At 32.2% G+C, this 24,643-nt stretch overlaps 2 protein-coding genes across 5 annotated transcripts; one reads left to right on the top strand and one right to left on the bottom strand.

Moving 5' to 3' along the window:
* Positions 1-294: 294 nt before the first annotated feature.
* LOC21405705 lies at positions 295-5,688 on the top strand. Of its 3 annotated transcripts, none has more exons than XM_024163622.1 (7): positions 295-834; positions 1,511-1,557; positions 3,645-3,801; positions 3,915-4,113; positions 4,254-4,383; positions 4,802-4,969; positions 5,066-5,688. In XM_024163622.1, the coding sequence occupies exons 1-7, from the start codon at positions 744-746 to the stop codon at positions 5,222-5,224; spliced, it is 951 nt and encodes a 316-aa protein (XP_024019390.1). In that variant the 5' UTR covers positions 295-743; the 3' UTR covers positions 5,225-5,688. The 3 variants fall into 3 exon arrangements, with proteins under 3 accessions (XP_024019390.1, XP_024019389.1, XP_024019391.1); XM_024163621.1 differs by having other exon boundaries at positions 295-858; positions 5,066-5,687; XM_024163623.1 differs by lacking the exon at positions 295-834 and adding an exon at positions 1,151-1,236.
* Positions 5,689-8,158: 2,470 nt separating this feature from the next.
* On the bottom strand, positions 8,159-13,046 carry LOC21405703. Of its 2 annotated transcripts, XM_024163657.1 has the most exons (7): positions 12,969-13,046; positions 12,427-12,813; positions 12,224-12,300; positions 12,021-12,060; positions 11,363-11,528; positions 10,821-11,109; positions 8,159-8,607 (listed from the first exon to the last, which is right to left on the bottom strand). In XM_024163657.1, the coding sequence occupies exons 2-7, from the start codon at positions 12,554-12,556 to the stop codon at positions 8,290-8,292; spliced, it is 1,020 nt and encodes a 339-aa protein (XP_024019425.1). In that variant the 5' UTR covers positions 12,557-12,813; positions 12,969-13,046; the 3' UTR covers positions 8,159-8,289. The 2 variants fall into 2 exon arrangements, with proteins under 2 accessions (XP_024019425.1, XP_010093351.1); XM_010095049.2 differs by having other exon boundaries at positions 12,427-13,040.
* Positions 13,047-24,643: the final 11,597 nt, after the last annotated feature.

Raw genomic sequence — 24,643 nt, 5'->3', positions numbered from 1 at the left:
TTCACCAGTGTCATTAGAAAACACCAGATCTAGAAGGTCTTTCACTTGTTTCTTTTTTACATAAAATTTAATTATTTATACATAAAACTTGAATATTGATGATTTTATTCGAAGATACTGAGTATAACATTATTATTAGTCAAGCAATGGACATTTTAAGGGGGAAAAAAACACTTTATTTTGCATGGACAATACAGTAATTTTGTAAATAAAACTTATCTTCTTCTTTCTTTTTTCATTTCAATATCAAACAATAATCATTTCTTCTTGTCATATCAAACCAAATTTAAAAAAAAAAAAAAAAAATCAAAATTCATCCCCTCCTTTCCACTCCACCCGTTCCCTATCCTATCAATCCTTCCTGCAAAACGGACCCTCAAGTAATTGTACAAAAGGTGAAGAGACCAAGTGCAACCCATACTTATCAAAATATATATATATTGCAACCCAGGTCATTATTTCACCGTTGACCTCATATCTGGGATGCCCTCTTCACCATTCGATTGAGTACCATGTGTATGCCCCAGAAGTGCATACCACCCTAGACTTTTCCCATTACTTCCATGTGAAATCGGAATTCGAAGGGTTTTGAAATTGGCGTTCCACCTGCAAAACTTGTCTGCAGCCACCAAAGTAGCGCAACAAAAGGCAAGTGAAAGAAAAGGGGCAAAACGGTGGCCAAAGAAGAAGAAACGACAACAACTGAAACAAAGACAGGGACAGAGATTAGTGAACAACAGGAGATGAAGCCATGGGAGCAGCATGGGGGAGTCATAATCATACCTCGTTTTGACTACAACGCGCCTTCTTCCCTTCTCCAACACTCCCACTCCGGTTTTCTTCTCACCTGCACCATCAGTCTGTTCTCTCTCTTATTCCTTTTTCTATGAAATTTCGTTGCTTTCGCTTTTTACGTTCTCAACTTTGGACTAATCTAAGACTTGGGTTTGCTTTAAATTTTCTAAACGAAATTGATCCCAAGTGGGTTTTGTAATTCTTGTCTGCTGCGGAATTTTTAGGATTAATTTAGTGAGTCTGAGTATGGCAAAAGCTAGGTATGATGAAATTTCGAATTGGATATTTAGTATTAAGCAGTACTAGTTCATTTTTTATTTTTTATTCTTTTAGGAATGAGTTTAATGGAAATGAAGCCTACATGACATCTGTTATTCTGCTTGCATTGTTCAAGAGATTTTGGGGTTGTGGGTGGCAATGAGGATATGCAACAAGTGAAATGTAATTTCCAATTTCTGATTTTCTATGTGCCTCTTTTTTTTTATATTTCATTTATTTACTATTCAAGTTGAAAATAAAGCTTTATTTTGTTCATTTCACGACTCAAGTCACAACTTAACTTTTATTGCTACTATGTTTTCTCTCATAAAAATTCAAATTTAACTTTTTCGCTACTGTGTTTTTCTCTCAAAATACACAACTCAAATCATAACTCAGATTTGAGTTGTGAAATGAACATATAGTTAAATTTTAACGCTTTTCCGTTTTTTCATAGAGAGGGAGAAAAGCGCTACAAAAGAAGCAATGTCCATCCTTGGGAAGGTCAGTTTTTAGTTCAAACTTCTTTTTTTCCGGCTCCAGTTCATACTTCAACTAGTTTAGCTTCTAATAGTTGATAGCGCATTCGGTGGAGTTGAGTTGCGATTTTCTTTGTTGCGAAAAAGTGATGATGACTTCTTCATTTGTAAAGAAAAAAGAAAAAGAAATAAAAACTTGAATGGAAACATGGATGTTGACATTTCCTCACGCCGCATAGGACGGCACAAGCAACTAGTTTGAAATGAGTTTTTAGTCTTGATACTGCAATCTCATCCCTTCAACAGGTATTAAGCATTGGTAACTCATTTTGTTTAATCAGGCGAACACCTTATGTTCTTTCTGAGATGGCTGGGGGCGATTTTTGAGTTGTAGGGGGTTACTCTCTGTTTTATTTGCTAGTAATTAGCGAATTCCCAAGTGTGTTTGGTTGGAGGGAGAGATGGAGGGATGGAGAGGGGTGGAGGGAGAGGGCTAATCACTTATTTGGTTGGAGGGAGAGGAGAAGTGGAGGGATGTGCTTTAGAGATGGAGGGATGGAGAGGGGTGGAGGGAGAGGGCTAATCACTTATTTGGTTGGAGGGAGAGGAGAAGTGGAGGGATGTGCTTTCTTTTAGGGCCCACCAAATTGGATCTTTCCATCAATGGAAGGACTCAAACAATCCATCAAATTTAATATTAAAAAGACTGTCTTATCCTGTAAATAAATTATTGACAAATAGTTTAAAGGGACAATATAGTAAGTTAACTATTTTCTATCCTTTCAACTCTCCTTTCATCCTACCAAACAATATGAGAGATTACTATAATTCTCTCTATCATTCCTACTCTCTATCTCTCTAACTTTCTCCATCCCTCCAACCAAACGGACCCCAGTTCTCATGAGAAAATTCAATACATGTTTCAATTTTCAAATACATCAGAATTTTATGAATTATGTTATTTCTGCGGATAATTTGCACAAATGGTCCCCAATCTTTTTAAGAAGTGACAGTTTGATCCCGAATCTTTTTTTTTTGACAAAGTGACCTCCAATCTCTTTAAAAGGTGATAGTTTAGTCCTTTTCGTTCAATTTTTGATAGTGCAAGTCATGTGCACTGCACATGATCTCATAATAAAGGGTATTTTAGTAAACAGAATAATTTCTTTTTCAACAAAAATTAAAATAAAAAATCTAAAAAAATCTAAAGAAGTCATCCCAGCGACATCCCTATCTCCGGCGACTCTCTATCTCCAGCAACATCCCTCTCTTTCTTCTTCCCCACGTGAAAATCTCTCTCTCTCTCTCTCTCTCTCTCCCCCTACGTCCTTTCTATTTTGTTTCTCTCTCAAACTAGATCCATCCATGACCAGCGTTGGCAGCGGCTCTGCGATTCCGGCAAGCTTCATTCTCGATTTTGGCCAGCTTCATTCGCAATCTCAAACCAGATCTTATGAGTTCCTTCACGATTCTGGCCTAAAGCGCGATTCCGTTTCCAGCCTGATCTCGGGTCACATATCCGGAAAAGATAAGTCCGCCATCGCGACGAAAAGTTGCTCGTCACCGTCCTCTCTTCCACGGTGGCGCTCGCAAGAACAATCAGAGAAGAGGAGTCCACCGTCAGAAATGATAAATCCGTCACGAGCTGCTCGCGATAGTCAGATCCGGCGAAAAGAGACTCTGACCTCACGATGGTAAGAGATATGACGAAGAGGGAACTCCGACCTCGATTTTTGAGGAAGAACTAACAATGTTGTTGAGGGTTTCAAAACAGAGAGATAGAGAAGGTGAGAGGTGAGAGAGAGGTTGAGGGAGATGAAGAGATAACGGGAGAGAGAGAGAAGTGGGGGGTTTGTTTTTTTTTTGGTTATGGGGACATTTAAGTCATTTTACTGAAAAAGGGGGTCACGTGACATGTTTTGTTAAAAATTTAACTGAATTTGAGGAAATGACTAAACCGTCACCTTTTAAAGAGGTTGGGGGTCGTTTTGTCCAAAAAAAAAAATTTGGGGACTAAACTGTCACTTCTTAAAAAGATTGGGGACCATTTGTGCAAATTATCCTATTTCTGCTAAAATATTATTGGTCGTCTATTTCTTATTTGTTTTGCAGTTTGTTGCGTCTGTAACTACTCGCACTAAAGAAGGTTCAGATAGCTCTGATGAAAATTCTACTTCTAAGAGAAGGAAAACATGCACGGATGATGTAGATGGTGAACACATCAATGGTGAAGAAAGCAACGATGCTGATAACTCTGAGGACAAACCTGGTACTTTCATGGTGACTATCACTCGATGTCCGCTGGGGTTTGGTCAAACCCTTTGCAATGTATAGTATTTGATGCCTTTTTGTAGTATACTGACATGTCGTTTGCTACGACAGGGAATCGTTCGGGAGAGTTTCCTTTATCCTCAGCAAAGATTGATACAATGGAAGAGAGAAATTCTGTTCTTTCTCTAGTTAAGCTGACGAGGAGTGGCTTGCTTCTCTTTACCTTCACCAGAGGCACCTCTTTTGACACTGTCAATATTGTATCAGAGATTTTTCAGTCGCTGGAATCTGCAGGTTCTAGTTCACCCCAGTGAGTAGTAGATCTCTTTTCTTTTTACCCCATGTCTTAAATAGGAATTGCTGTTTATTTCCAAGTAAATAGTTAATCTTGGTTATTTTTTCTCAAATATGTTCAGTTGGAACCGTGATTAATATGGTGCAGCCGTGCAGGTGGTGTCACCGCATCTTTCCCATCCAAGCTACTTGTACTTTGAATGAAAACGAACTACGCGTAGTTGTATCACGGCTTGTTCTTGAGTTCGTGAATGATAAACAAAACAAGCTTGCACGGCCTTTAAAGGTAAATGTTATAATTTGTTTTCGTAGATAACTATTAGTCTTTTCTATGGTGTCAGGCCTTTTAGGATAAGAAGAAAATGAGGAAATCTGGTTTTGTACAGTGTGGTATGGTAAGAAGTAAAGGAGAAACCTAGGTTTCTCTATTTGCCCTTCGTTTGATCCTTTTTGCGTGTGTGGGCATGTGCGTGCCATCTGGGCCAACTACAAATTGCAGCCTCAATATGATGTATATGAGTCATGACCAAATGAAAGTTTCTGCCCGTGATTTTGTTTACTTTAGCCATTGCCAGTTGACTTAATTCGTTAAATAATCATGGTGATAATTGTTGCAACATCACCATATTGTCTTGTAATGCATCTTTCTGTTTTGGTGCAACGAATTTTTATCATAATAGCAAGTATTTAAATTGATTTTGTAGTTCGCAGTTGGATACAACAGACGAGGAATCGAAGAGACTGAGATGAAGGTCACTAAAGGTACATCACCTGCTTCAAATTTGTTGGACCGGAACAGCTGCTTTTCGACCGTGGCTGCCGCAGTTAAAGATGTTGTGCCAGATTCCATAGTGGACCTTAAATCTCCAGAGGTGAAACCTAAAACCCCATCACATTCTTCACTAATTCAGCGACATTTTACTTTGTCTTTCATTTTCCTACTTCCAACTAAATGTCCAAATTTGCAGCTTTCGGTACTTGTTGAGTTACTACCCCTCTCTGGGGTACCGAATGGGTCGTTGGTAGTTGCTGTATCAGTTCTCCCACAAAATCTAGTCAGCACAAAGCCACGATTGTGTGTCAAGGCACTGATTTCAAATGTCAAAGCAAAGGGCGGGAAGCATTAAAGGCGGGATTAACCGATATGTTTGGGGTATGTTTGCAGTAATAAAAAGATGCTCGAAGAGTTATTGTGAAAGTGGGAATCCGAATCTCGTCAGTCGACAATTTTGTTTTCCAAAGTCGCTTGTATTCAGTCGTTACATTTAGTTGGGAGATGGATAAAACTAACCTTTGACATAACTGTTATACTTTTTTGTTTTTGAAGTACAATAACTGTATATAATAAATTGATATCAGCAATAACCTTAAAGGGGGGTTTGGTATAAGGTAATCTTAGATGTGAGAATGAAAATCTGTCAGATTCTCATGTTTAGTACAATTATTAGGGGGCGTTTGGTATGAGGTAATCTTTGAGTGGGAATGAGAATCTTCTCACATTACTATGTTTAGTACAAGAGTTCTAATTTTTATATTCCCAAGAATATCAATCCCATGGGATTCATTTTACCCGAAAATGGGATAATTTGAATGACACTCAATATGGTGTTATTCAGATTTTAAGGAATATCAATATGGTGTTTTACCCATTAAGGAATATGCCCCCAATTTGTTAAGATTTTTTTTTGAAGAAAAATTTACAAATTTATTTCTTAAACTAAGAATAATTTTTGTGTTTCTTAAAAATAATCAAATTTTTAGTACTTAAAATATTTTAAATTAGTTATTATTAAGAAGAAATATAATTTTGTAACGTAATCAAATTTTTATATTTGGTTTGAGATTTTAATATATTCTTAAAAATTTGTTAAGATTTTTTTTTGAAGAAAAATTTACAAATTTATTTCTTAAACTAAGAATAATTTTTGTGTTTCTTAAAAATAATCAAATTTTTAGTACTTAAAATATTTTAAATTAGTTATTATTAAAAAGAAATATATTACATTACTTTGTATCAACCTAACACAATAAAATAATTTTTCTGAGAATATGAGAAAAGATTCACATGCATAACCAAACGTGGTAACACACATTTCATAAGAATCATATTCCCTTTTATCACTTTTTTAGTAATATAATTTCTACTTATTACCGCATACCAAACACTCCTTTAGGCTTTTTTAAAATCTAAAAAAGTGAAGCTCGTAGATTTTACATTAGGTAATCTTAAACCCATGTAATAGAGTGTTATTCACTTTTTCTAGGAAAGTAATATTACTGAAAGAGCCTTAACATCTCTCTCTCTCTCCCTCCTAGCCCAACTGCCTCTCTCTCTCCTTATCTTCCCAGCCCGCCGGTCGCCTATCTCTCTCTCACCCTTCTTTTCCAGCCCCGCCGGCCGCATCTCTCTCTCACCCTTCTCTTCCCAGCCCGGCCGCCTCTATCTCTCTCACCCTTCTCTTCCCAACCCCGCCAACCGCCTCTCTCTCACCCTTCTCTTCCCAGCCCCGTCGGCTGCCTCTCTCTCTCACCCTTCTCTTCCCAGCCCCGCCGGCCGCCTCTCTCTCTCACCTTTCTCTTCCCAGCCCCGCCACCTCTCTCTCTCTCACCCTTCTCTTCCCAGCCCCGCCAACCGCCTCTCTCTCTCACCCTTCTCTTCCCAACCCCGCCGGTCGCCTTTCTCTCTCTCCCAGCCCCCGCTGGCCGCCTCTCTCTCTCTCTCTCTCACCATTCTCTCCCAGCCCCGCCGGCTGCCTCTCTCTTTCACCCATCTCTTCCCAGCCCGGCCACCCCTCTCTCTCTCTCTCTCACCCTTCTCTTCCCAGTCCCGCCAACCGCCTCTCTCTCACTCTTCTCTTCCCAGCCCCGCCAGCCGCCTCTCTCTCTCACCATCGTTTTCAATATGATTTGAATTGATTGAATGATAGGGAGAAGAAATTGGATTTCTGAGAGTGTTTGGACAGATTAAGGATGTTTGCCGAGGTTGACGATGACGACGATTTCTTCTTCTTATTCGGGAGGGCCTCCGAAGTGTTATTATCTGTATTTGCAGGAAACTTCGTGACTACTTATTGTGTTGTATTTTGTACTTCTTAAAATATTAGTCTTAATGTTACGAGCTAAATATTTAAAAAATATTAGTTTCATTTAAAAAAAAATAAAAAATATAATATTTTTATGTATAATTAAATACAATAATATATTATTTTTGAGAATTTGAGAAAAAATTCATATATACAACTAAAAATAATAATAAATTATTTCTAAAAATTATATTACTCTCTATATAATTTTTAGTAATCATTACTGCGTACTAAACGCCGTGATTTGAGAACCATGTTTCCGGATTCTAGCGGTGATATGGCTAATGGATACCCCACGTCAAGCTATTTTGGGCTCTAGCGTGTTGCGTGTAAGCCCAACTCACTTTATAAGGCCCAAATACTTTAGTTCCTCCTCCCACCGTACTCCGACTTTTTTTGTTCCCTTTTGCATTGTTCTCTTGGGTATTTGCAGTATCATTATGGTTGTTTGGCGACGAAGTGGACCTTAGAACCCGGACATCTTTAGTCCCCTTTGGAGGTCCTGCCGGAGCTATCTCCATCAACCCAAGGCCTCTTCAACTAGCAACGTAGTCTATGAACCGAAGACCGCAACATCCGCTACCCTGCGATGTCCTAGTGTAGAATCTAGTAGCCCCAATACCTACTAGTGTGTGTCTATTTTTAAATTACTAGAAATGAATGAGTATACGCACAATGTTCTGATCATTTTACATCAAAGTATGCTTCAGTGGCTAGAATAACTAATTATGAGAGTAATACGTCGAAGGTTTAGCATAACTAAAACTAATACTTGGTTTATTTTACATATGACACTTAAGGTAAATCTCTTTAAGCGACCCTAAAAGTCACGAGTCTTAATTGACAAAAATAAATTCCGTCAACATTTTGCACTAATTCACCTTTGCTCCACTTTCCATTCTTATAAAAGCAATGATCCCTCTACTAAAAACTTAATATCTAAAAAAAAAAAAAAAAAAAAAGATTGAAACTATACACTGAAAAGAGACGAATTAGAGGAATTTACTATCGGAAAAAACTATAACAGAAAAAGACAAGAAATATGGATAATAAAAAGCAGACAAGTGACATGGCCTAAAACATGACGATTCTACTATTTAGTACTCTCTTCAGTTGCCGCATAGAGCAACAGAAAGATCTAAGTTAAGACTGTGTTTCGCCGTAGAAGATGAGATAGAGCAGTCTTTATATTTAGCCGCCGCAGACAAAGAGTACGATGAGATTGCCACGCTGATTTCACTCGTTGAAGAAGCATTACTTCTATTTGAAGAGGGATTATGTTGATGATCATGCAATGAGAGTGACAACGACAAATCGCAACACCCCCCGGCTAATTCTATGTCTTGATCCGTCTCTGCCTCCGTAGATTTTTCGTATCTATGTAATTGCTTCGCTTCATGCCGTTCATCCTGATCAGGCTCGTTAACCTGTTTAGCACAAATAATTTTTGATTAATTAGTGTCAATAATATTCCATGAGTTTGGTCTGACTACACATTTTCATACCAGCTAGCGTATTGCACTATGTGATGATTGCCAACTTTCTGTAGAGACAAATGCATATAAAGAACGTAAGGACTGAGTAAAATTTCATTAATCTAAATTATTTTAATTGTTTTCCCACAAACTCTATGTTTTGGTGCGTAACTTTCCATTGATTTTATGAATATAAAACCAAGTATGCCACAATATAAAACAGTAAATAATTTTATGAATAACACCAAGTATGCCACTTTCATAGGAGGCAGGTCTGGCTTTTGTTTCAACTACTAAAGCAGCATATATAAACAATGGAAGTAATTATAAGGACATTTAAGGTAATGGGTCTATATTAAAGGTTGATCTATATGTAAATGAGGATTTTTTTTTTTTTTTTTGGAGGAAAGATGTAAATAATAAGGATCTAAATAATAGAACATTACAAAAAATATGCTGTACCAAATTGGATGCTAAATAGAAAAGCGTATTTCGTATGGGCCTATTCAACAACATATTCCAGTAGGCCGGTACTGAAATACTATACTGCAAAGTCTACAGTGTTTCTATCAGCAACAAAAAAAAAGTTTCTCTATTTCAACGCAGCCTAAAACAAAAAGGTTCACACAATTCAATGGTTAATTTAAAAAATAAAATTTTAAAAACAAAAACAACAAAAATCAACCGGTTAAATATGGGACTACATGGTATCTAACAAGTGGGAATGTATTGTCGCTTCGCATATAAGATCCCAAGCTAGCTAGCAAGGACTATTTCATCTACACATGGTACTATCTAGAAGAGCGCAATAAAGGGAGTATTATGAATTTCCAATTTGGCCAGCCACAGAATAGGAGGGGGGGGTCCCCTACTACTAAAGAGTCATAAAGGACCACAGTGAATATATGAGAAAAAACGTTTCCCACAATCGGACAGACGGTGTATAAACTTGAATCTCGTTCGTTTCACCGATTCAACTTTAAAATTCGAATTTTATTATAGTAAAAAAACTCTCAAAAACAGTCACATTTAACTTTTTTACTACAGTAAAAAGCTCACATAAAATAATATCTCAACTCGAATTAAAAACTCGAATTAGCGAACTAAACAAACCCTTATTCTTTTGAAGTTTTTGAGTTTGAGTCACTTAAATTCAGATCTTGATTTAAGTTAAGGTGTATTTGAGTATGGTTTGAGTTTGGACTCTAATTTGAGTTTGTGTTTAAATGTGCACATTTTGAGTTATGATTTGAATTGAGAATCTATTTGCATTTGTGTTTACGTGGATTAAAATTTAAATTTGTATTTGGATAGTATTTTAATAAAAACTCAATGGTGATAGAAATTTTAATAGAGTATATGAGTTAAATTTTATTCATCTCTTCGTTGTGAATGCATAAAAAAAATCATCTCAATCAGAATTAAAACAAAAAAATTACAGCGTTTTTAAAAATAAAAAAAAATATTATTCATTAACTTGAATTTAAATTTAGAAACTTAAATTAAAGGAGAAACTTAAACTCAAATTTCAACCCTAAATTTAAGTTTAAACTCAAATTTTATAAAAAATATATATATAAATTTAAATAAAATTGTAACTTGAATTCAAATTTTTTTTGAATTTATGAGTAACCGTTAGTTATTTGGGAACGCTAAACTAAAAAGGAAACAGAAAAATCTGATTGGATAGCACGTGTAAGGCACGGACAATAATATAATATTTTGGTAAACAATAAAGTACTATATAGTATTAAAAATTACGAAGGTTACTACTGTATACTTGTTGAAGGTTTTCTTCCTAAATAAAGTTCTCTTTCATCCCCTAAATACACAACGAATAATATGAAGTCACAAAAGTTTCTTGCCCATTTTTAGAGAGAGAGAGAAAGAGAGAGAAAGGAAGAGATTTCTCAGCTAGTAGGAAAAGGAACAAAGGTATTATATTATACAGTACTGTATAAAGCTGTGTAAGTGAGAATAAATTTAGAGGACGTCCGTTGACCTAAGAAAAAAAGAAAAAGGTAGAAGCATAGAGAGAGATACTCATTGCCGACTGTAGAATACCCAAAACTTCTACACTCAATCCCCTTGCTCTAACAAAATACAAACTATACATGTATACATACCTATATATATAGTTTTTATAGTAGTGTAGAGTAGTGTACCTTGAAGAAATCAGATTCCTGGACAGCGTATTTGAAAGGGTTGAGGTTCGTGAAAAGATGATGTTGTGGTGGCAGAGAGAAGGCAGCTGCTGTGGAATATTGATGAGGCTGCGTATGCTGCTGCTGCAGCAGCGGCTGCTCCTTTATTCCATAATTCCGCTCAGCCAATGCCATCAGATAATCATCAAAACAGTACGGATTCGATACTAGTTTCTCACACGATGATATTCTACTTTCTTCTTGTTCGTGGCATTCTGATATATTTGAACTTCTTGTCTCCATTCTAGCTCTACATATATTTATATATAAGTATATAACATCATGATTCATGAGTACGGTGTTAGAAATATATACATATCAGAAGAATATCAAGAAAAAGAAAGCACAATATAATATAATAAATACTATATACACTTTTTGTTTGTTTCTCACGTTATTTTCACATATAAAAAGATTCTGAATCTACCCTTCAGAGCCAAAGAGAAATTGAAAAGCAAGGTAAAAAGTACATAATTTTTCTTTTCTTTTCTTTTTTTCTAAACCTTTTGGAAGGAAGAGAACTGTAAAGCTGAGAATCTGATTCCCGAATGCGTTTTGAAGATGGCCGGTTAAAACCCACACCATTTACTTGATCATGGCCGTCAATAAGGCTATGTTGATGATCATGCTCTTTAAAACTTTGCTTCCTTTGTTGGGATGAATCTCTATCTGAATATTATAATTTATAAGGCCCAAAAAAAAATACCCAATGAGACGTAAAGCAAAAATAAATAAATATATATGTATACATATATATAAATAAATTATATATACTTGCTGAAAATGGGAAGTAAAATTGAAGGCGCAAAGGGATACTAAAATTCGAAAACTTAATGACAGATGTGACCGAGGTTGTGGGTTTCATCATGAGTGCCAATATTAGAAGATTTTGAAAGAGTAATGGTTTCTCTTTCTCTCACCTAGTTTTGGCATACATATACACTTGGTGTAAATACTAAATACTATAAGAAAGGGACTAATAAAATAAATGAAGCCATCACTGCTTGGATGGAAACAAAAATTGCAAAGTTGGGAAGGTCATACAAAATGAGCTTTGGCTTTGCAAAAGCACACTTTAATAGAAAAGATACAAGGGCATTATTATTTATTTATTAGGGTTAAATGTATCTGTTGCACCCAAAAAAAAAGAGATTGAATTACCTTGTCTGCAGCCAAGATCTCCTCTCATGCTCCTATACATCTGGTTAATTATTTAAACAAAAGAAGAGCGAAATAAACAAAGCGAAGAAGACAAAAATAAGAAAAGGAAGCAAAGACAAAAAGAGAGAGGGTAGGAGAAAAGTAAAAGTTGAATTATCTAAACCTAGAAAAAATAATAATTCAGCTTGAAAAGAAAGAAAAACCTGGAGATGGCTTTTGACATGTGAAATAGTGAGTCCTTTTACATCCATCAACTGAAGAACAAGTTTCGGTGTGGCCTCTACACAAAGAGAAGACCGAAAGGGAGAATGAAAAACAATATTAAAAAAAAAAAAAAAAAAGACATGAATAAGAATCCAAATTAATGAAAACGAAGAAAAAGAGAATATCATTATAAAGAACTGACTTTTATGGCCTCCAAGCCTCTCGATAGCATGAACAAAACAGTGATGAAGTTCAGGAGTCCATCTCAAACGAGGAACTTTTGATCTTATGTACTGCCTAACAGCTCCATTTCTTCCACAACTATTTGTCATTTTTTCTTGATCTAAAACACTACTTTTGATCCAAATGGGTACTTCAAAATCCTCTCTTTTTTGTTTCCCTCCAAATAAAAATCCACCAACTGGGTTCTTCACAAAATTCTTTAAAAACTTCTCCTTTCTTGTCTTCTTTTGATGATATGATATAAACCCTTTCTTCTTCTTTTTCTTCTAGAAGAAAAGACCTCTCTTTGGTGGTCTCTCAAAATTATCCCGTTGGATGTGTCTAGGTAGGTTTGGAGCTGTAGCCCCTTTAAAAGTGTTGGAAATGAAGAGGAATTTTTATAAGCACACATAAAGAGAAAAGAGGATAGAGAAAGAGAGATTATAGAGAGAGAAAGATCACGAGAAAAGGAAAAGACGAAGCTGAGAGGCTCTGTAAATTCCTTAAGGAGTCTGATAATACCTGCCTGGCCCTGCTGTGCTTCTGTTTTTCCTTACCACCACAAACCCCTCTCTCTCTCTTTCTCTCTCTCTCTCTGCCAAACAAGAAAATAAAACAAAACGAAGGGAAAATGTGAGAAAATTCTCTTCTATTTAACGAGAGTTATTTGGAGAGAAAAATAATAAAAATCAATAGTACTATTGATGAGGTGTTTATATAATTTGAGTTAATATATAATTTTATATTAAAAATTTTTAATATAATAAAAAAATTATATATTATTATTTTTAAGAATTTTTTATTATAATAAATTTTAAATTTTAAATTTAAATCGGTAAAATAAACGAAATTTTTATTTTTTTTATGATATATTCTGAATGAATGTCTGTTTAGTTAATTGATCTGAATTTTTAATTTAAATTTAAATATAATTTTAATTTTATGATAATAAAAAAATTAAATAAAATTATTTTTAAAATTTTTTTATTATTATAAAATTTAAATTCTAAATTTAAATTAATAAAATAAACAAAGTTGATCTTTTTTGCCAGTGCCACCCCTTCTCTCTAAATCATTACCCCTATGCCATACTACAACTGCTTCCCTTTGACCTTAGTTTCTCTTTCTCTCTCTATCTCTTTCTCTCTCTCTCTTAAATTCAATTCTTCTGATAATATACGCCAACGTCGTCATGATCACAAAAAAGGCACCCATCAGAGTTATTATTACTTTTTTTTTTCTTTTTACTTCTGTTCTCTGTCTGTTTGTTTGTTTGTATTCTTCTTTTAAGTTTTTTAATTCTTTGTGGTATTGTTGTTGAAAAGACTATTTTGCCCCTCGGGGCAAGATACTTGGGGAGTCCAGAGCCTAGGGATCTGCTACGTCGCCTAATGGTTAGGACACTGGGGGGGTGCAATTTTGTGGGTCCCGTAATGGCAAAGCCCTAATGCAATGGGCTGACTAAAAATGGTACGAAAATCTGCATGTAATATCATGGAATCCACATTATGACTCTCCTTTTAACCCTATCAGCGTAAAACGAAAAACTAGCCGGTGTTAAAAATAAACCCCCACACGGACTTTTTCTACGGTGTCTGAATGAAATCTGATTTTCTGAAATACGTTAACGAATTTTTGTTTAACCAAAAAAAAAAAAAAAAATTTGAGCCCCTACTTTCAGACATGAGACATGAGATATGTGCTAATTCTGTAAACTTTTTTAATTTAATAAAATATTAAGTAAATTTAACAAAATACGATATAAATATCATAACAGAAAAGTTTCCTTAAAAAAATGACAATCTATTTTCCTATTCTTTTATGATTTTTTTAAATAATTATATTGTTTATTAATCAAATAATGCGAAAAACTGCTCATATGGACGATATGGATAAGAAGAGGAATAGAGGATTTAGCCAGTTAGTCACGTAGGGATCTAACAGACGTGATATGACAAAATGCTAAATGCTTTTCCATCAAAAACAAGAGATTAACATATATAGATGAGCTATTTATCAACTAATAATAAAAGTTCTCTTAACAGTGACAGTATAGCCACGCCTCACTTAATTTCTAGTTTCTATTACTAATTTGAAGTACTATTACTAATTTCTATAAATCATACTGTTCAACAATACGTAGAATGAATTAATCGTTTTCCTTCAAAGAAATTTAAGAAAATAACAATACGTATATATGGCGTATTGTAATTACATAGATATCAGTTAAAACCTCTGGACAACGCACGTACGCATGTACAGGCTTTCTTGTCCAGTGGGCATGCCGCGACCTCTTGCTTGCGACCTTTATTACTATACTTTCAGTTGTGATCTGTGGGGATTATTTTTTATATTTTTTTGGCTGAATATTTGAAATGCTTGATTCCTTTTTTTATTATTTTTTTTTATAGAAATTTAAATGTTTGATTTCCATTCCATGTATAATTGTTTCCCATCTAGTCGAGTTTTGATCATTTTAGAAAAACAGCATTTAACTAATAAACCGGTAAAATATCATGAGAATTGAGAAATTATCTTAAAATCTTGAAAGATATCCAGAGAATTTCAACTTGACACATTATACGTCCCGTTCATTTTATCGATTTGAGTTTAGAATTCGAATTTTGTTTCAATATAAAAAGTTTTTAAAAACAGTCACATTTAATTTTTTTATTACAGTAAAAAATTCTCATATAAAATCACATCTCAACTTAAATTAAAAACTTAAATTAATGAAATAAATGAGTTATATATATATATATATAATATAGAGTAGATACGCCATGAATTATTCTTTTACATACCTTTTTTGGGCTAAATTTTCATTTAATTGGACACTTAAGGAGTTGGTGGGAATTGATCAATAAGATCAGAAAAGGGCACCGGTAATTTATAATTATAACGGGGCCATATATCTGGCCGGTTGTTATAGCACCTCAAAATCAACTCAACGATCTGAGTTCGTAAAGCTGCGAATTACTTAATATGTTACTGTATAATATATAATTGTTCCCTGACCCTACTGAATGGCAGAACCCCAACCGTATAAGGATTATAAATTCTTTGGTCGTACGTTTAACAACAGACAAAATATTTTTGATCTCATTTATTTCACTAATTTAAATTTTTAATTTTAGATTTTTACAGTTAGAGTCCGTTTGGTTAAAGAATTCATTATCTGATTCGAATCATGATTTCATAGTTCGCTATAGTATTTTCTCTCACAAAAAATACACGTAAATCAAAAATAATTCTAATCCATGAACCAAACGAGCGCTTAAAAACTCTCAAAAAATGTCACATTTAAATTTTTCTGCTACAGTTAAAAGCTCTTAAAAATGTTACATCTCAATTCGAATTGAAAACTCGAATCCATAAAACGAACGTGATGATCATGGAAAAGTATCCAACGTCTATTCTTACCCGATTCAAGACTTCTCTCTAAAAAGATAAATAAAGAAAGAAAAGAAACGATGCATAAAGATTTTTTTTTTTTTTCAAATGATGCATAGAGAAAATTTTTAAGATGTAAGATGAGGATTATGTGAAAAATCAGATGTACATTAGTATACTTGTTTTTTTCCCTATTTTTACTACGTCCAAATCTAACTAAATGATATCCAACTAATTATATGTTATCATATTATTTAACGGTGTCAAACATTAAAGCATAAAAAAAGTTAATTAAAAAAGTTTAAATTTTTTTAAATGACGTGTCATCTTGTGATTATTAGATATCATTTTGCACATTGGATAACCTAAGTCTGATATTTTTTTTTTTGAGAATCGATAAAATAAAATCCTAAAAACAAAATAATTTTAAAAATGCTGGCATGTACTCGAGCGCTATAAATTTCCTCCCACTAAAGGGCTTTTTCTCAATTCCATATTTCTTTTTGTTTCTGTTAATTAAAATCTCCGTTCACTTTACCGATTCGAGTTTATAATTTGAGTTTTGTTACAGTAAAAAGCTCTAAAAAATAATCACATCTAACTTTTCGACTACAGTAAAAAATGAAGGCTTTGTAAAAATAACTCAATAGAAAAGTTTTATTAGTAAAATAACTTTTTAAAAATTTTTATTTGTAAAATGACCATTTTTTACAAAGAATGATTAGGTGGTCATTCTTCATAAAAAATGAAGAAGGTCATTTTGCTATTTTCACTTTGTTAGATAGTCATTCTAGCATATTACCTGTAAAAAACTCTCACATAAAGTCACATCTCAATTCGAATTAACGAACTAAACATACCCTAAAAGAATTTTTTTTCTTTTCTTTGGGGTTGGTTAGTGGTTACAAACCGGCCTTAACTATTACTTCAATAAAAAGCTAGGAGAATTTACATTTCATTATTACAAATGAAGTTATAAGATGCATGGACGGAGAAGATAAAAATAAGGATGAAAAGAAGGAATGATTTGCCTAATTATTTTAATAATATTTGGTTGGAGAAAAATAAAGGAGAGAAAATATTGTCTATACTCCATACAAAGTTATTATACGAAATGATTGAATGAGGTGTAGTCAAGAATGTATAACATTTTCTCTTCTATTTGTTTGTAAATTTGAAAGGATTCAAAAATGGTAAACCTCGTACATTTTCTACTTGGAAATTATAGTATACATATTATTGGTGCGTTTGAAATTCATTTCAAAATGATTTTATGTTTTGTATGAAAATGAAAATGAAAACGTTTTCAATCTCATACGTAAATTATTTTTGAAAATGCGTTTCATAGTTTTATCAAGAGATTATTTTCAGTGTAAAAAAATCCATTAATGTCTCTCTTTCTCTCTCTCTGCTCGAAAGAGGAGAAAACGAAAACAAAAAATGAAAAACGACTAAAAATCATTTTTCATTTCTCTTCCATTTTACACTAAATCAAAAAATCATTTCCATTTCTGTTTTTTATCTTTATTACGCCAAACACCGTTTTGAAAACGTTTTCATTTTTTCTTTCTAAAAAAACGTAAAAAATAAAAACAGGATCAATTTCAAATACGGCCACTTTTTTTAAACATATTTTAAAAAATTTATGATAAACGATTCATTTAGAATGTAAATTTATACGTAAGAGACGTTTGGTTCATAGATTAGAATCATTTTTAATTTACGTGTATTTTTTGTGAAAAAAATACTGTAATAAACTATAAATTATGATTTAAATAATACTATGAATCTCTTTACCAAACGCAGTTGTAGTTTACCTCAAATATACTTAGGGCCTGTTCTTTTGGAGTGTAACTTGAGTGTAGTTTTTGAGTTAAATTTGAGTTATAACTTGAGTTGAAGTTGTAACTTGAATAAAGTTAAGTAAAATTAAATAAAGTTAGAACTTAAAAAAATATGAACTTGAATAAAATTAGAATTCGAGTTATCTTTTTTTAAATTTTTTAGATAAAAGAATAGGCCCGAAAATGTAAATTTAATCGGACAAGTTGAAAACATTACTGATTTACTGTATTAATGAATAAAGTAAAAGTACAGTTCGTCATAAATTTCCCCCTAAAAAAAAAATACTTTTTCCTGAGAAATTGATAAACAGATTATTTTATAGATGAAATTGGAAACTTAATTTAACTCAACTGAACATCCATCATTGTATTATGCCTCCTCCGATTACAGTTTCAGCCGTGTAGGTACCCTTTGCCCTCTAGACATTGCTTTTTTTTTTTTTTTCCTTTTTTTTTTTTTTTTTTTTTTTTTTTTTCCAAAACTCAGCTATTTGTATTTGATTTCTCTCTCTCTCGGAACTGGTCAAAGTTACAATCCCCTCACGCTTCTGTCAAAATTTTGGACCGTTGTTATAATTGAGGCCTTTAAGTCAAAGATTAAAGTCAACCAAACCAAACAAGGCAAAAAGAAAACCACTATAAAAACCAAACAAGACCAAGTTAAAGAAGGAAAGGTACAAAGGAATATCAAATCACCCTGGTGAAATCTCCGCCGTCTACTTTCCCTTAGGATATAGGAAGTGCACGAATTTCAAGGAAAAATCAACGGTTGGGATTTGGGGAATGAAGCACACGTCAAGTAGGACAAGAAGATAATAATGAGTTCCGTATAATAGAATTTAGTTCGGACAATTAAATTAAATTAAATAACATAAATTTTAGAGATATTTAAAGTATATAAGTGTAAATGTTCTTTTTATAATTAATAAAAGATTTATTTTCATTAAAATTTGGTAAAATGAAAATTTTCATATAAATAAAGATTTTTTTTATATAAATTATTTTTTTCAGTCGTAAAATAAAAAGTTTAGATAATAAACTGTTATTTATTTTAAATAATATTAGAATCTATTGTTTACTTAACTTAATTTTCTAAATCTGTCATTTATTATAATTTTTGAAATAAATTAAAATAATTTGAAAAATAAAAAATCAAATAAGGTCATGGGGATATTTTATGGAGGCGGAAACAAAGACCGTAGTAAGATTTGTATGAAGACGGTGCCGACTATTGAAAAGCTCGGTACATACCTATACGAGCTATAAGTTATGCCGAACCTAATTTTGTTTCATTTTCCTTTTTATGATATTTTAAGGAAAAAAAATATCCAAATCCTTTTTGTCCTTTTCAGGTAAAACCGTGTACATTTTTATAGTTTTTTTATGGACATAAAAAAAATTATATTTTTTCAAAAAATGTAGCAACCCAATCAAATTTTCGTCCAAATATCAAACTTTTGTTAGCCAAAACCTCCTTCATTTGTTGATATCTCAAAAGCACTTTTTCGGGTGCTACTACTAAATTTACCCTGCCTTAATATGAAAAGCTTATCCATTTAAAAAGTTGATAACCAAGTTTACTCGAGTACAAAGTGTGTCATTTTCCGGAAGTTAATTCAAGATTTAACATTAGATTATAAAGATGGGTATGAATACTTGGAGTAACTTAGGGCCCATTCGGTTCGCTAATTCGAGTTGAGATGTGATGTTGTGTGAGAGCTTTTTACTGTAGTAAAAAAGTTAGATGTGACTGTTTCTGAGAGCTTTTTACTGTAGCAAAACTCGAATTCTAAACTCAAATCAGCGAAAAGAACGGGGTCTTAGGCAATCGAGGAAAGCGGTTGCCCGTTAATAATGTTAGATTTTGGGGACATAAAGCATAAATCACAATTTATCAAGACTTAATTAAAACGAGTGACAAAATTGATCATTGATCATTGGGTCAAATAATATCGATAAATTTTGGCCTCGTTTATTTCACCGATTCTAATTTTCAGTTTTAAATTTCTACAGTTAAAAGCTCTCAGAAAATATCACATCTAACTTTTTCTGTTATAGTTAAAAACTCTCCGAAAGTATCACATCTCAATTCGAATTGAAAATTTAAATTCGCGAAACGAATAAGGCATTTATTTGAGTTTAAGCTTAAAAAATTTAAGAAGGTGTAGATTCGATCATGTATTATAAAATAAATAAATAAATAAAACAACAAAGTGAAGGAGACATACATTGCCCTCTTTCCAATTGAGATCCAAAGGTCACAATAATCGATTGGATATTTTATTTAGGGAAACAATCAAATATGATATTGGATTGAAAAGAACGACTACAAACAAGATTTAGTATAAACTCACGTGTTTGATTTTACGAACTTAAAGATAAAATTTGTTACCTTTCTCACTTAGTACTATTTTTCATTACTTTTGACAGACAACATAAATATATCCAAAATTTCACTTCAATGCCTGATTTTTTTTTTTTAAATAACTATGTATGTAAATATCTTTTAAGGGAAACGTTTCTTAACAATTTGTGTCATAACCCAATCTCAGGCTGTGCATTTTTTTAAATGAAAAATGGGGAAAACCTCCAATATGTGCTTTAATTGAAATGCAAAATATATCTTGTGTGTGTGTTTTTTTTTTTATAAAATGCTAAGATCATTTTCTCTGTTTTTCTAGTCCGATAAAATCCGTTCATGTGTTTTATAATCAGATAAAATTCCCTCCTGATATCATATTTAACCAACAATGACTGTGATAAAAGACATAACTAGCCTCAATAAAATAAATTATAGTTCTCAGCTAAGAGAGAAATTCCAAAACTTGTATCTGATTTCTAATTTTTTTTTTTTTTGACAATTGAGAATGATCAGGTTTGATTTTTTTTTTTTAAAATGGATTTTTATACGAAGCAAAGGTCTGTTCTTAAAATTAAATCCACTATTTTTTACAGAAGGCAAAAGGTTATTTCATTTTCTTTTTAAATGGCCTATTCTTTTGTGTGTGTGTGTGTGTGTGTATTTTAAAAAAAAAAAAAACTTTTAAATGGTCAATTCTTTGTAACCTAATATGTACACTTTTCGTTTTTGTCCTAAGCCTCCTAAGTCCTAAGTCTAACTTTGGGTAGAGATAATGATGAGTTCATTATGTGTTTAATGTTGTACACATTCATCTACTTTGCCTCTAATAAATGCTCAGTTTTTTAAATTATTGACATGTATATAATTTCGTATACGCATACGTTGAGATTTGCTAATTCTGATTTATTTTCAATTATTTGATGATTTGCGCATTAATTGTTAATTGGGTGTCATTAGTTTGATTGAAAGAAATTTAGAAAACTTAGCATAATTTTGGGAAATTATCATTAATTGATACCTTGTATTTTGAGGAACGATCCCTATTTATATTCATGTATAACCTCATTGTAAATCATTAGTGAATGGAATGAAAAGCATACTTATGATCCGTAAACGTAGACGAATTGCCGAACCACGTTAAATTTTATGTTCGTTTCTTCTATTTTTTATTTTGTCTTATTTATTATTATTTTTAATTTAGTATCATAGCGAGTTTGCTCTTAAAACCAACGTCATCTCTAGCCAAGTTGCCGAATCGCCAAATCTCTATTGAAGACTTATTTTTCTTTTTTCTTACTGATTGTGTTGCGGGCATGAAGGGTCGTGTGGCATATTTAATCCCTAGTTGCTGGTTATCTTTATTTGTCTCAAAGCTGTATCTGAGTAGTTAAGAAAAAAAGGTGGGGGAGTTGAGCGATTGAAAGAAGAGAAAAAAGGAACAAAAAGAATAGAGAGATGGCCGGTGAGAGGAGGAGCAAAGAAAGGAAAAAAGAAAACAGATTAGAAAATAAAAGAGACGAAAGAGAACGTGTAGAAGAAGAAAGAAAAGAAAAATAAAGTATATTAAAAAAAAAAGAAAAAAAAAATGATTGATTGAATAGAAAAAGGAATTGCATTGAGAAAAATTTTAAAAAAGAAAAAGAAAAAAAGGATAAATTTTTTTAAAAAAAATTATTGTGTGGTTTGAAATTTAGGCCCCGTTCATTTCGCTGATTCGAGTTTAGAATTCGAGTTTTGCTACAGTAAAAAGCTCTCAGAAACAGTCACATCTAACTTTTTTGCTACAGTAAAAAGCTCTCACACAAAATCACATCTCAACTCGAATTATAAACTCGAATCAGCGAAGTGAACGGGTCTGTGAAGGTCATGTTGGTGTGAGCCTGATATGTGAAGTTTTTAAAATTGAAGTAAGTGCTGTGAAGCTCATGTGAATTTGAGCATGGCATGTGAATATACTGTGAACCTCATGTGAGCTTGAGTCTGGTGTGCGAGATTTATCAAAAAAAGCTCTCACACAAAATCACATCTCAACTCGAATTATAAACTCGAATCAGCGAAGTGAACGGGTCCTATTTTTTGGAAAATTGAAATTGAAGCATGTGCTGTGAAGGTCATGTTGGTGTGAGCCTGATATGTGAAGTTTTTAAAATTGAAGTAAGTGCTGTGAAGCTCATGTGAATTTGAGCATGGCATGTGAATATACTGTGAAACTCATGTGAGCTTGAGTCTGGTGTGCGAGATTTATCAAAGTTGTTATTGAAGCTTAAAGAAAGTCAAACCTCATTAAAGATTTGACCGAAGCTTTATTTTCAAGTTAGTGTGTTGAATCCGATGATTATCTCTAGATTTGTGTACAATTTCATTATAAATTATCAGTAAATTGAATGAAAATTATACTCCTGATCCTTGGAAGTATGCAAATTGTATTCTTTGTTCTGTTAGAGCAATATCTATAAAACTAGTTTTTTTTAAGGAATTTAAATTATGGAATGATTAGCTGGATATTAAATATATCATTTTTATAATTTTTTTAAAAAAATATCATTTTTATATATAAAAAATGAGTGCATCACCTATTTTGGATTTTATCAAACACATTTAGGTGGACGCTTGAAGTGTGTTATAAATTTATAACTGATATTATCAAAAAATAAATAAATAAAATTTATAACTGATAATCGATGCTCAATCTTGATTAATTTAATGACAAAAATGTTCTAATAAATAATTAAAAAAATAGCAAAACTTTTGTTATATGAAGAACTTGACAGTGTGCGACTCGTCTTCTGTCGTGTTTTTGACTTTTTTTAATATTGCAAAGTTAATCGTTTTCTTTTTCTTTTCTTTACATTTTTTCACTTTTAAAGTTATTTTTTGTCTTTTTTGTTTTTTTTATCTTCTTAATAGTTAAAATTAAGTATTGACCAATCTAAGATATGAATTTGTTACAACTTAAAGCAGCCTGATATATATTTATGAGATCCAAAAATAGATGGTATACTTTTCCAATGAACTCATAATACAAGGACATTTCTAACTTTTCCTTTTCATTGCAAACCGCCTTCTTTTTATTTGCTATAATTACAATTAATTGCCTATGAAAAAAAAAAATATATGACTATATGATGAAAAAGAAAAGCTAAAAACTTATATGGACTTAGTATAAGTTTTTATTTAATATATCGGTAAGTAAAAACTTAAAATAATACAAGTTTGCTTATGAAAAAAAGTTCAGGGCCTTTTGGTTCCATCATTTTAAAAGCTTTGACGTTTCTTGATGCCACTACTTTGGGATAACAAAAAATGTTTGCTTGTAGTCTTATTTCAAAAACGAAAAAAAAAAATCTTAAAAAATGACCAATTAATTGTATATAATAAGTCATTCCTTATAATAAATTAATAAATGAAAACAATTAAATTCATAATATTAACTAATCCATAATTAATGAACTAGTAATAAATTAAAATTTTTATAATAAGTCATTCCTTATAATAAATTAATAAATGAAAACAATTAAATTTATAATATTAACTAATCCATAATTAATGAACTAGTAATAAATTAAAATTTGTATCCTTAATTTATAAATATTAATTAGCAAAAACATAACTAAATTCAATTTTACTTTTTCTATACTTATAACAATCTCTAAAAAAAATAGACACAATTTCAAAACAAATATATTTTTACTTTTCACAACTCAAACTCTTTTATTATAATAATTTTTGTCAGAAAAATTTAAATTTAAATTTCTATTATAATATTTTTTTCGAGAACTGCGAGAATTATTTTCGTTGAACTCAATTTTGCAGAAATACTCCTCAATTTGTTGTAAATATACAAGTGCGACCCTGTTCCCTGTTTGGTTGTACACACGACAAAGCGCATTTAGTATAGCAGCAGCAGCTACTGGAGGACTGCCCCATCCTCTGAAGAATATGCTTTACTATCCTGTCTTAAGGAATTATCATTTCATTCAATACTCCAGAATCCCCCTCCCTCTTTGGAATACGCGCACTCGCGCGTGTCTATCCTCTTCCCCGCGTGAAAAGTCCTTATCTGTCGAAATGTTTAGAGCACACTCTCTGGTCGTGCGCGTCTGACTTTGACTCAGGAGAATGCCTTTTCTGCTTTTCCTTTTTTACCCCGGAAGTTTATCTGGTTTTGTAAAAGGCGAGTTTAGAGTAATTCCAACAACACTAATTATTTTAGAGCCCATTTAGTTCACTAATTTTAATTTTTAATTTAAATTGAGATGTAATTTTATATAAAAAATTTTATTTGTAATAAAAAAGTTAAATGTGACTGTTTTTAAAACTTTTTATTATAACAAAACTCAAATCGATAAAATAAACGAGGTTTTATATCTTTAATTAAAATAATTAATAATTTAATTAGAATTTAACTTTTCTCCACTCTAACTATTAGTTATTTTAGAGAATCCACTTCATATTAGCTAAATATAACTAGTAAGAAGTGACTAATTATTTAATTTTTTGTATTATTTGATTGTTTCAAACTATAATAAATGTAAGGTTTTTTTAAAATTCAATACAGTTGTTTAGATTTTGTAAACTCAATAAATATTAAAATAATT

This window comes from Morus notabilis, unplaced genomic scaffold, assembly GCF_000414095.1.
Source record: "Morus notabilis unplaced genomic scaffold, ASM41409v2 Scaffold538, whole genome shotgun sequence".
Classification (NCBI taxonomy): domain Eukaryota; kingdom Viridiplantae; phylum Streptophyta; class Magnoliopsida; order Rosales; family Moraceae; genus Morus; species Morus notabilis.
This window is presented reverse-complemented; position numbering and strand designations above follow the sequence as displayed.

Bases quoted from the DNA above. Each gene is read 5' to 3' on its own strand.
- LOC21405705 (XM_024163621.1), top strand. From the start codon at position 744: ATGAAGCCATGGGAGCAGCATGGGGGAGTCATAATCATACCTCGTTTT. The intron at 1,558-3,644 runs GTCAGTTTTTAG...TTTGTTTTGCAG, and splicing joins CAATGTCCATCCTTGGGAAG to TTTGTTGCGTCTGTAACTAC. The intron at 4,384-4,801 runs GTAAATGTTATA...TTGATTTTGTAG, and splicing joins AGCTTGCACGGCCTTTAAAG to TTCGCAGTTGGATACAACAG.
- LOC21405703 (XM_024163657.1), bottom strand. From the start codon at position 12,556: ATGACAAATAGTTGTGGAAGAAATGGAGCTGTTAGGCAGTACATAAGA. The intron at 12,061-12,223 runs GTTTTTCTTTCT...ATAATTAACCAG, and splicing joins ATGTCAAAAGCCATCTCCAG to ATGTATAGGAGCATGAGAGG. The intron at 11,529-12,020 runs GTAATTCAATCT...TATAATATTCAG, and splicing joins AGATCTTGGCTGCAGACAAG to ATAGAGATTCATCCCAACAA.